Source organism: Corvus moneduloides, chromosome 2 (genome assembly GCF_009650955.1).
Source record: "Corvus moneduloides isolate bCorMon1 chromosome 2, bCorMon1.pri, whole genome shotgun sequence".
Taxonomy (NCBI): domain Eukaryota; kingdom Metazoa; phylum Chordata; class Aves; order Passeriformes; family Corvidae; genus Corvus; species Corvus moneduloides.
Window position 1 is genome coordinate 99,657,684 of NC_045477.1, and position 13,004 is coordinate 99,670,687.

The 13,004-nt window shown below is 34.3% G+C and overlaps 1 protein-coding gene across 5 annotated transcripts in view; it reads right to left on the minus strand.

Moving 5' to 3' along the window:
* The window catches only part of MYO16 (myosin XVI), a 377,180-nt gene that overhangs the window by 133,294 nt on the left and 230,882 nt on the right, over positions 1–13,004 (minus strand). For all 5 annotated transcript variants that reach the window (XM_032100576.1, XM_032100572.1, XM_032100573.1 and 2 more), the window contains exon 16: positions 12,681–12,828. In XM_032100576.1, the coding sequence (XP_031956467.1) occupies positions 12,681–12,828 (148 nt within the window). The remainder of the gene's footprint in view (positions 1–12,680; positions 12,829–13,004) is intronic.

Sequence of the window (13,004 nt, forward strand, 5' to 3'; positions counted from 1 at the left end):
TCTCATGTGAATATGGGAGGACAATGTATTCTGGTTAGTGAGGAAAAGCTGCTTTGCACTTAGCACTGTTTGATATGTAAACAGGAATGAGATAAAGACAAAGCAAAACAGTTGACATCAATGAACTAAACAACATTTACAGAACATGATAATGAATAGCTTCTGGCTTTTTTCTCTCAGGGAAAAAGGGCATGTATTACTGCCTTTTTTTCCTGTGTCTCCAGTTTTTAAACCTATTGGAATCTGAACACATTTAATATCCTTTGAACCTTGTTACACTATAGCACTGAGCTGGAGTTACTGCTAATCATTTGAGTGCAGATAACTTGTGCAATAAAGTACCAAAAGCACTATTTAAAAAAATATGAATAGCTTTGTTAATGTCAAGAGGTATCAGCATAATATTAATTAACAAAACACTGTAGACAGATTTGATGACAGCCAGAACACAGCTCTTATTTTTAGTTTTCTAAACTAACAAAATAACAAGTTATGTATGTGTTTTGTAAACTGGTTTTAGCACAGAAATCTTGTATTAGCCTGTGTGTTATCCAGTAAGTAGTTTTGCCTTGATATTTTATAAAACGAAATTTCACATAATTCTGTAAGAAAGACTATGTGTACTATGAAGTACATAAATTTTACAAATAGTGGATATAATGAAAAGGAAAACAAAGAAATATATTTTGGTCTTTATCCTCAAAATGCCAAATGTTGGTGGGCTACAACCTGGTATGGTTGTTTTCCTAATTATATTGATAATCCTGTGGAATAGGTTGAAATCAGAGACTCAGGCATTCTGTTCCTAAAATTACATAAAAACATAAATTTAGAATTATTCCATTAAAGAAAAAAATGAATGTGCAACAGGAGTGACTCAAAATAGAAATTTTCACACCTCTGATGGCAATACAAGAATTAATACAGACAGGATACCTTGAACTGTTTTTCTGACTCATGAGTCAGATATTTTTACAGGACAGAATCATGAGATCATAATTCTGTGAACTATCACTCTAAAAGCATAATTTTGAAGCTTAATATACATGAAATAAGCAGCATAATGCTGATGGTGATGAAAAAGTAGCAAATACTGAGCATTGCTGAAGATGTAAAAACAATAAGCCAGTCTGCATGCGAGTGCAAACTGGTCCAATCCATTTCCTGAAAGGCTTCAAAAATTGTTTGAACTTTGCTTCTAGAATTAAAAGCAATTTTGTATTTCTGTGTTCAGACTTACTTTGGCATTAGCTGCCAGGTAGATGTCATGAAGTTTATGAGCCTCAAAGGCATTTCTCCACTTGCCACTTTTAAAACGCTGATTCATCAAATAAAGCCTACTGTGTTAAGAGCCACAGTATCTGATCTAAACTATAAAAAGCACTTTGGGAACCTGCTTATAACTTTCACCAGTATCCAGTTAAAATACTGATAATAGGCTTTAAAATTATTTCATATAGACACTGATTTTACTTCATGAATCAGTTTCAGATCAGCTGATTTACAAGAAGCCCTCTTCTTCCTGTATAAGCAGGTATGACCATGTGTATTCAGGTGTGTGTATTAAACAAATAATTCTGAACAGTAAGGTCCATTTAAGGCACTTTTAACTTGGTCAAAAATAAAAGATAAGGCCCCCCAAGCCACCAGGCACTCTAGGGACTTTTGAAATACTGGGAAATATATATATATATTATTTACTTAAGAATGACATTTTTTTTTTAGAAGTATTAATATAATTAATTCATTCATCAATAACAATTGTTCACCTTTCATGGGCTAAGAAAGTCTCATACAATACACGAATGTGATTTGGTCCAGTACCAAACTTTATTGTAACTTACTTTTTTCTACAAAGCAAGAATATTCTCCTTGCAACTATAAATGGAGCAAATTCATATGGATTTATATATGTTATCTATTTAGTAATCAACAATCCACAATCAATAGTTGCCACTCCTTTAATGTAAGAAAAGAGTTCTGCTTTTCACACAGCCACCAAGCTACATGATGCTGCACACAGGGTTCAGTAATGGAGAATCCCCATCTGCTCTCCCATGCTCAGCAAGACCAGTTTTGTCCCCCCCCCAGGACCCATTTCTGTCCCAAACACATTCCAGGACAGTCCAAAATGTGAACAGGATGGATGTATGTGCCTGTTTCTCTCACATCTCTTCAGCCCTCCCAATAAAATCAAGCTCCATTAAAGGTCACAAGTGAAATACTTCTGACACTAAATACCCAGCAGTGTCTTCCTTTGCCTCTGATAAGGCACAAAGCACCAAGGACACGGATACTTAGCACACCTGAAGTAAACCTCAGAGGCTGCACACCAAGATCTCGATTGAAGGGCTGCATCTAAGAAGGTTACTTGGGTGCTGAAGGAACACTGACCTTACAGTGTATAAAATGCTGTCCCTAAAAGACATCTGAAGATTTAAATACTTTCATGGTTTGTGTGTCAAAACAGGACAAAGAGACTCCCTACTGGGTCTTAGTGCTAAAATCCACACTGTATTTACATATAGGGATCTGCAAAGTTAGGTTTTATTCAAATACATTACTTCCTAACAAAATGAAAACAAATGCATTTTTAAAGGTAATAAAAACAAGCAGACAAGAAAGATGCTCATAGAATAAATTATGTTTTAAAGTAGTCCTTTCCCCCCTAATATATATGGGAAGCAGGAATGAGAATAGATTCGAGAAGATTGTAATTGCATATTTAAAAAACAGGCTTTGGAATAAACTACATAACCAAAGAATTTGAGATGTTCCCATTTGTTCCAGTTTTGTCTTAGGGGCCAACATAATTCCATAACATACTCACTGAAGTTCAGTTCATTATAGGACATATTTTAATAGATGCTGCCTCCGTTCCTCTTATTTGCTATCTGACTTAGGAGTCCTGTTTAAACAGGGGATTAGGTCTGAAATGTGGCAAATATACATAACAGAGCTGAAAATATACTGGCAAAGGAATCCCAGAGACCATGATGAAAATGGGGGAAGGACTGCAGCTACGAGAAGTACAGATGCATCTCCAATAATGAATCTGATTTCTCTAAAACCAAAGACATGAGTTATACAGAAGCAAACACAAAGAAATACTTGGAAATATTAGGATAAAAATGTACAGTCTCTAGCAGTACCAGTGTTAAGCCATCTCTATTTGAGACAGAAAAGTGATATAAAAATAAAATCAAATTATCAATGATTTTGATGGAAAGACACATAGAATCATCATCATTATTGAGAGGCTTGGGTTAGAAGGGACCTTAAAAACCATCTTGTTTCAACTCCCCTGATATGGGCAGGGATGCCACCCACTAGATCACAGTGGCAATATTTATATCAAAGAAAGGTCATATAGACTTCCCCTGTCCTTTATTCAATGAGGAAAATTTTAATAACATAGAACAGTCTCCAATTGTTTTTCAACAAACTATTCCATTAAATAATATATTTCCCTATTTTCATTATTATATTCATTAATAATGTTTACAGTGAAAGGCCACAGACTTATTTTTACAAGTATTTAGCACTTTTCTTAGTCTTCATAAATCCTTTTCTTGGTTGAAAACAGATCACGAGACTGGAGTCAGCATACCAGCATCAAAGTAAACACTGCAATTACTGTGTAAGTTTAATACTAAGCTGCAATGAATGCCAGCTTGGTAAACTGATTTCTATCAGAAGCCATACATTACACTTCTCTGCAATTATGATTACAAATACAGTTTGGTTGTCAAATGGTATTTATACGTGCCTCCTTCTATCATTTCAGTCAGCAGAAAATTTGTAGCAAGTTTTTTATTTCAGAATTCTTTCTTGATTTGTATATCTCTGTGTGCAAACTGCATCTTTTCTAACAATTTTTCTCACCCATTTTCCTACTATTCGAGAAACGATTAAACGTACAATCAGACAAGCATAAGACTTATTATCACAGACAGGTTACAGATCAAAATCAGAGAATCATAGAATCACTAGGCTGGAAAAGATATTTAAGATCATTGAGTCCAAAATCCAGAACCTTGAAACACTCTGGACCTATTCAGCTCTCTCCAAGGTGTCTCATTGTCAGATTCAGAGTTCTGTTTGCTCAGGTCTGGTAAAAATACAGCTTTCCCTGGTTCAACGGGCTAATACAGGTGTGCATTTATATATATATATATACTTTGTGCCATGATTCTAAGAGATGTGTCATAAACTAACTGAATATAGACAAGACCAATACACAGAATAAAAAAGTTCCAAAGATCATCTGGGTGACGGGTAATTCATTGAAAGATATTCACACACCATTCTGTCCCATATTACATTGCATAAAATAGATGCCAGAAGCCAGACTAATAGAACTGCCATTCTTAGGAGCTGTATAAAACTAAGTTCCTGATATCCTCTGGTCATTAGCACTCGACTAGCATATTCAGAAAATTTTAATTTGTTACTTGTAGGCTTTAGACAGAACTCAGTTTCAGTTACTAACTACAGAAAATACTGTGCAAATCCAGGAATCAAAGGAAATTGTAAATGTCACTAATCTCACACAGCCAGGTTTAACCTCAGAGTAGTGGTAATTCTGAGTTAAGATTAATGAAAGAACTAGAGGAAGAAAACTATGCTACACTTTGGGTTCACCTTGCCTGACTTTCCTAGAGAGAGCTGTCTACCAGTGCAATGAAAAATACATGGCAGCACAGGGAGCTGAGTGAAGAGAGCAAGTTCGAACAACGGTGAGCGGTATCACCTCCACTAGACCTAGCACTGAGATGAGCTGGGTTCAGCAACGGGGGGTCTGTATGTCAATACCAATTTCTGAAACAACCCATTCCTGAGTGGAAATTCATCTACAGTAATTGTATCAGGATGATTCTAAGAGTGGCTTTTGAAACATAAATTGCAGAACTCTGTTATCATGATAGATTTATGTGACGTAATAGCTAAATGGTATAAGGAGCTGAAACCACTGAATCTCCCGCCACATACGAGATGATTAGCAACCTAGTAAAGTGCAGAGAGATATTTTGTACTTTAAGTAAAAGCCAAATTAACTTTTCTACCATTTATGTGAGTAATCACATCTACTGTTAAGACAGGGTTTCTACGGCAATTTCACCCCTTGGAGCTACATCCATTTTCTGTCTGACGTGAAATACTGGTGGGCTTATTAAACAGTCAGCACTTAAATTCTTCAACAGAGGATCAAATTTAACCTGAATATATGTATATAAATATGTATATATATATATATATATATATAATTTTTACAGTTTTCTGGAGATTTCTTTTTTCTAACAAAAGGTTGAAATTGGCCCAGAAACTTTAAGTGTAAGTTACTCATCAACAGAATTCACAAAAAATTGGAGAATCATCTGGTTAAGTTTACTTTTGCACTTATTTTCCCCATTTAAAGTAATTTATTCTAAACAGTGTTTTATTGTATGTATAGTTTTCTGCTAAAATGAAGACAGATGTCTTCAGTAGACTCTAAAGATCCCAGTGCTCTTAATTACCAGGTTTGTTTCTTTCTTTTGAATTAAACAGATTTCAGTTTTTTCTTGCCTCCTATTCTTCATCTTTCATGCCACAGACTTCTCTTATTTCCTGCACCTGTTTCTATATCACGCTTACACCAAAAAAGACAAAGCCTTCCCTCAATCAGAGAAATATCAAATTATATCAATGTCAGTCAAATGAAGTAAATGCAAGTTTGTGGAATAAAACTAAAGATGCAAAAGTAAACTGACTAAAGCAATAAAAAGGCAAAAGCCAGAGTACTTTTATATGGTCTGATGCAATTTTTTCTATCCCAAACTGACACCAAGAGAATGTAAATTACCAAATATTATCAGATATCTGAGTTCCTTTAGGACAACACAGAAGTACAAGGAACAGTGTCTTGGCTCTTCTGTACCACTATAAATGTTAAATTCATTCCTGAGAAAACATCATGTGTTCATTTAAACATAGTTTTACAGGCTCAACTTGTTAGAATTACGACGGAGAGAGAAACAGTTGTTGAAAAGAGAGGTAATCAAAATGAATTATTTCTTTGCCTCTCAGAGTCTGCCAATGGAGGACTGAACATCCTGTGCCACTAGTCAATCAATATGTATGAAGAATAATACAATGAAGAGGGGATTGTTAACATCAAATGAAAGAAAATACCCAGAGGAATATGAGTTTCATATTTGCACTCTTGAACAAAGCAGAATTTCTACAGCATTTATTCTGAAAGCCAGACAAATAACAATTACACTTGGGACCTCAGACAAAGACCCTGAGCTGTCTCAGACCTATTTTACTACCTCTACCTTACTAAATAAAAATTCTTCCTGAATTTCAAGTTAATGATTGTTAAACATCACTGGAGGTATAATTTTTTAAAGTATCCTTTGGGAATAAAGCAGTAATATCAAAAGCTGCTAATGTCAAAACTGGAATAAATAAATTAATCATTAAAATCCAAAGCTAAGTTGCTTCTGCTTTCAAGTAGAAAAATGCTTTGGATACCTTGACATGTAATTAGAATGCAAGTGTGTAGGTGTGTATGTAACTAAACCTGAATTCAGGACGAACCACTCAAAACAACTGCACAGATACTCAAAACAAATATTGTGAAATAAAATTAATAACATAGAGGTATACCTTATGCATGAGGTATAGATATCTGCAAATAGAAAAATAACCACTTAATTTGCAAAGTAAAGCAGATGATAGAAATGAACATTTCAGTTTTGTTTTGAAAACCTAAGATGTGATCCTGATTACATATTCTGTAATTGCAATGCCAACCTCCTAGTAATGTATCTTGTACGACACAACCATCCAAAAATGTCTCACAGAAAGGGGGTTTAAGACAGAGGAAATGCAGTCAATTTTCATAAAGACACTATACATTAACTTTAAAACTGATATTATTGTCAGCTATTTCCTGAACATTAACATACTCAGTGATGATCTTAAGGAGGAAGGTTTAGTCTACATGGTCCAGTCATCATATTTCCCCTATTAAAAAACACTGAAAAATTTCTTAGCTACTGTACACTAATAGGCTCCTTAGGGTTCCATCTAATTTTCACTAAAATATGGCAGCCTAAGCCTAAAACATGAGACTAAACCTAAAAGCTAGCTGAAGAGAAGTGAAGCACACAAATAAGAAAAATGAGATGAGTTAGAACATAGAGTAAAAAATCAATATTTTTGAATATTCTTTTTTATGAATCAATATTGAATAATAATAAAAAAATCCCCAAACCTACATTCTGTTCTATTTTTTAATCTCAGATATATCTGAAAATATGTATTTTGAAATGTTACATTAGAATTAGATAAAATTAGTTCTACTCAATATAACTCTGAAATATAACGTTGTATCTTAATACAACATATAATATAGTTTCTGGTGTCCATCCTCAATAAAACTGAATTAGTCATGATTTTTACTATCCAGCATAACAAATCACACACATCAGTCATTTACTGGAGTTGTCTCTCAACGCTTCCTTTGAAGTGCAAAGATCAACAGTGACACTTAAAGATCATGGTCCAAGCGATTAATGGAGCCTGAGTTTCAAATAAATAATAAGAGAAGAAAAAGAGCCTAAGGAAAAAACCCACAAAAATATAAACATTCATTTTGGTTCAATTCCTGCTCATATAAAGAAAAAAACAAGTTGAAGAAACTCATGGGCACTATTTTCTCCGAAAACCTGCATGAATGAGGAAAACAAAGGAAAACTGAAGAAGGTAAGAGTATTGGGATAAATGGGAACTGGAGGCTGAAGTTATAAGAGGGCAGGGAAAAACATATTAAAGACAACAGTGTGAAAGCACATTTTGCTGCAATATGCATATGACCTACACACAGGAAAGATGGTTCAATCTCAAAAAAGAAATCAGTTTAAAAGTTCAGACATCAGTAAATACACTGTAAATAGGAAAAGAATACATGGTAAGCAACAAAAGTAAACAAACAAGAAAAGCGCAAAAGGTAACAGGCAAAATTTAGACAATTCTTTTGACATTGAAAATATTCCAGATTACACAGATATAAAACTCACTCAAACAAGTTTAAATTTGCTCCTGAATCTCAGACAAATAATCTGCTTTACATCTCTCTCCATTACCTTCCTGATAACCAGCCTGGTTTAGTTTAGCTGTCAGACCTTGCTGGAATCTAAGTAAACGGAATTGCCTCATTACATTCAGAATGTACAGATTTTGCCCTTAAAATAGTACTACTCATTGCAAATCAGATTTTCATGGTAGCATTGCAAGAAGATAGTCAAGAAATAAATGTTCACAGTTAAAGCTTTTCTCTACACAGCTGAAATATAAGCAAATCGTATCAGGAAGATGTAAACTGATGGAAGTGAATAATTTTTACATTTTTTTGTTACCACGCAGTTTAAAAAAAAAACAACAAACACCACAAACTGTTTTATTTTTACTTAGGGTTTCACCTCTTCATATTCACTTATTGTACTGAAACAAATCCCAGCAAAAATAACTTAGACCTAACTGCCTTGTTTTTGAAATCTCCCTTGTGTTTGAAACTGTGTCTTCATACTACCACATTACTTAGAAAGATTGTCAAGTGTGCTTCGAAAGTCTTTATATTCTTTGCTCTCTAGGCATGATAGTATACACAACTTGAGCTACTTGTACTACTGCGTTGTTTTTGAAGTGTTAATGTACTTAAAATTCAAGATTTTTGGAGAAAAGGAATGTGCTGCATGTAATCAAGTTAGGGCAGGAAAACCTGTACAAAAAAACACCAAAATAAACAAAAAAACCCAAACAACTTGTTCAACCAGGACTTGAATGCTTGTTTTAAATTTAAGAGACCTTTGGAAGAAGGTCTCTTTGGAAGAAGGAGGACTTGACCTTCAAGAACATTCAGCTTCAGGGATGGTGATCCTAACATCTCCTGCCACAGCTTCTCTCTCCTCCTGTGCTGACAAATCCCTTAATGGCAAAGTGGAATACAGCAGAGGAACCTCTGAGTATGATCTTTACACTCCTTCCAAAATGAAATAAAATTAAGTCCACTTTCCTGATAGCCTAGAGCTTTATTCTGACAGCAGGATTTTAAAACTAAACTGATCCTCAGCAGTGAAGTTCAGGGAGCCTCAACACTAGGCTTTACTGTGGTGAGACTCAGAATTTTGGTACAACTAACTTATGCTGAGTTTCATCACACAAAGTCTAATGGCAGTTTAATAAAGTGATGTAATTTGGCACTTCATACAGAAATTATCATTCCAGCAGGATGAGAACATCTGATGCAACTTTACAGATCTAACTGTTTCATTCACAACATTTAAATGCAATTTATTTTGTAATTTAAGTCTAACGCTTGGATTTTCCTCTAGTCATCATATACCGATACCAACCAATATCAGGCAAATTGTGAAGCAAAGGCATTAAAATGATCCTGTGTAATCACCTCTGTGAACTGAGCTAAACCAATCTATCACCACTGTCACTTCTCTTACTGCTCTCTGTTTCACCTTGGTTGCAATATTCATCAGTAAGTTTGCACCTAGTGCAACTGTGAGGCTAAACTTAATGAGCTAGAAAAGCCAGTACATGCTTTTATTGTGAGGCTAAACGTCACAGACCCCAAATTACTGATTACAGCCATGGACTGTATCTGCACCCAGGAAAAAAAAAACAATCCAGAGCAAATCAAGAGCAAATTGAGAATATAACTTCAAATTGCTTATGTCTCTGTGTTACACATAATTATCAACATCAAGATAAAGAAGTCCTAGACTTCTTTGAAACACAGTAAATTAACAGAAATTTTGGAATTTTTCAATCAATGACCTGCTGATAAAAATCAGTTTTTGAATGTAATAAACACATGAGATTAGTTGCAAATCAAAAAGCTTCTACTTGCCCTTTCAAGACTCACTCTTCATTTCTGACAGGCTTCCCTTGCTCAATCTTGAAAATTGATCTTACCTTTCAGCAATTACTTCTGTCTTTACCCACCATGATCCACATGCAGATTCAATGGAAGATGTATTCACTCAGATCCTTTCCTATGTAGATTAAATGCTTGCTACTCTAACATCCTAGTTGTGCATAGGCTCAATAGAAAGTGCCCAGCTATTTGTCTTCACGTGATGCCTTAGCAATTATAATGCTTGCAAGAACACACAATTTAAGTTTCTGAGTGCAAGCTCCCTCTCAGGACAGCACCAAACAGCAGAGATTTACAACCAGACAACTTCCCCTAAACAATGGGGAAAAACCCCAGCCCCACAGAAATTCTTAGTGATTCCAAAAGGGAGGGATTTTCCCTCTAAGCAATTTACATTAACTCTCAGTCCGGGATTATATATTACATAAAACATGAACCACATCTCATCTTTTACAGCATCATATTGACAAAATTACTTTAAATCTTTGAGGTACTTTTATCTAAAATAAGAATAAAATAAACAATGCTATGTCTCATTTCTTATCTTGCAATGGCTTAAGAAAACAATATTAAAATAGGGATAGTTTATGATCTTAATAGCCATTATTTACTAAGATTGTTAAATCTTCATAAAAGTGCAATATAAAACAATGCAAACAGGAACAGAAAAATTATTAAAAAAACAGCTGGGCTGAAACAACCTGCCAAAGGTTTCAAAAGGCCTGTTATCAAGTTAATTTTACCATTAGAGTCAAGATCACACTTGCCTAAAGAAAACATGAAAAATTCACTTATGGGTGTTACCAGAATGATACGATCTCATCGAAATTTGACTGAGCCAGAAATAATGAACTTATAAAAGAGGCCAGATTCTGCCTTCCTTATTCATGAGTGAGTTTGATGCAGTAGAAATTCATCCCTGATTTCACTTTATCAGCTGAGAAAGATCTATCTCACTGAAGTACTGCACTCAGGAGTTTAAGGTAAGAAAAATTTGGCCCAAACACTCTCAGTAATGCAAGATACAATCTACATAGGCAAAGCAAAGCTTTATTGATAAAAGCAGGTTTATGCAAATTTTCAGCTACAAATTACCTCTGAAGATTTGGTACTGCAATGTTCAGACATCTATTTAGAAATACTATTTTGTTCTTTTTGGATGATGATCAGATATCTTATTAGATAAAGCTTTGTTCATGTGAATCTAATTATTCAGGTTTATGGTGAGTTCTTTCCTGTCTGAGCTTCTTGCAAAGCAACTTCAAACTGTTTCATTTTCTGAACAAACTGAGTTTCCAAACAACTTATGCTAGAAGAGGAATAAAGTAATCATCAGGAACTTAAAATACTTTGGTCTTCCAAGTCCTCAAAGGATTTAAAATACAGAATTTAATTCTTCTTCTCCCTGCTTTGAAGTGAATAATTTTTAGCAGAAGAACTTAGCCTGAGGTTTCTTCAGAGATAGTGCGGTATGCTACTCTGTATAAGAAATGGTAACAGCTTAAAACCTTACCAAACAAAGGTAGTCTGAAGGCTTCTGTCTAAGAAAAACATCATAAGAAAGGAATCTTTTCTCTGCAAAAATTGATGTGGTGTCTTTCTATTTACAGGTCCTAAATCTAGAACTGCTGTTTTATTCAAGTGACTAGACAAGGTGGAAGATGAAAAAGTTGAGAAAAAATAATCCATGGGAAAAAGGCTTAGATATGAAAACCTGAAGCATTCTTCTTACATAATTTTAATTACTCTTGGTCATTTTACAGTTACTCACTATATTCATTTTAAAGGTAGTCAGTTTAAGAGAAGATCATTAATACTAAATAGGCTTCTCTCATTTCAGTGACACTTCTTAGGAAAGACAAGAATAAAAGGCAAATTATCTATTTTAGGAGTATTTTTAATTCTAAAATAATCTGAATTAATAAATTCTGAGATACTCCCAAAATTTCCTGAAAAAATCCCAAAAGCTCCTCCTGTAGTAAACATTTGGAGTATATTAAGCCTTAGACTTAATACACTCCATTTGGGTGTCTATATCCACCTCTTTACATTTAAACTCTTACCGTTAAAGGTGATGTAATCAGCACAGTTTATGAAGCCACAAATGTGGTTCAGTTCACCCAAAGAACACATCTCTGTGTAAGTCTATATGCAGCTGAGTAGGGACTCAATCTCCTTTGATTGCAAATGGGAGCCAAGACAATCAGCTCATGTGGTGTCACACAGAAAGACATAATTTTAGGTGCCACTGTTGAATCCCGTCCTTGGGTTCAAAGCAGTCAAAACTTTTGTTTCTGCTTTTCTTACTAATTTTTTGCAAAGTAAATATCAAAATGAAAATGGAGATACCAGTTACATTTAGTGATATTTCATCAAAATACATAAGAAAATTACAAATAAATAAAACAGTTTTTACTTTAAGAAATAAACCTTTCAGCAGGAAAAAAAAACAAAAACAAGAGACCTACTCTAGGCCACAGAAGACAGAAAGACAACTAATGAATTTCTATTATTTTTCTCCTGTAAGGCAACAATACTAATGAATATAAATGATCTTGTTAAGAGAGTACACATGTACTTCAGAACTAAATCCTCATGAGCAGGTGTTCCATAATAAAAAATGTCAGAGCTCATTGAAAAGTTAGGAGAAAAATTTTAACTCTTGGAAGAAGGACCTCAACAGCAGAGAGGCATTATAATAAGAAAACTATTAATACTAAATATAAAGTAGCTTTCCTACCTGTGTGCAGACAAATTACTGAGGTGCAGGGTGTATTTTTCTTCAGCAGACAACCCATCCATCATGAAGTAAAAAACATGAAAATTACTCTGGTTGAGAGGCTGGATAATGACACGAGACTTCTCCAACATGTATGTATAAATCCTAGCTGATTAAGAAACAAACACATAAATTCATCATTATACTGATTGTTCTGAACTTAAATATCTTAAACCATTCAACATTGCAACAGTTAAGAAAAAACAATATTTCTTATAAAATTATCTGAGGGGAGCATATAAAATATAGTATTACCATTCATACTCACGGTTTTCTATATTAATC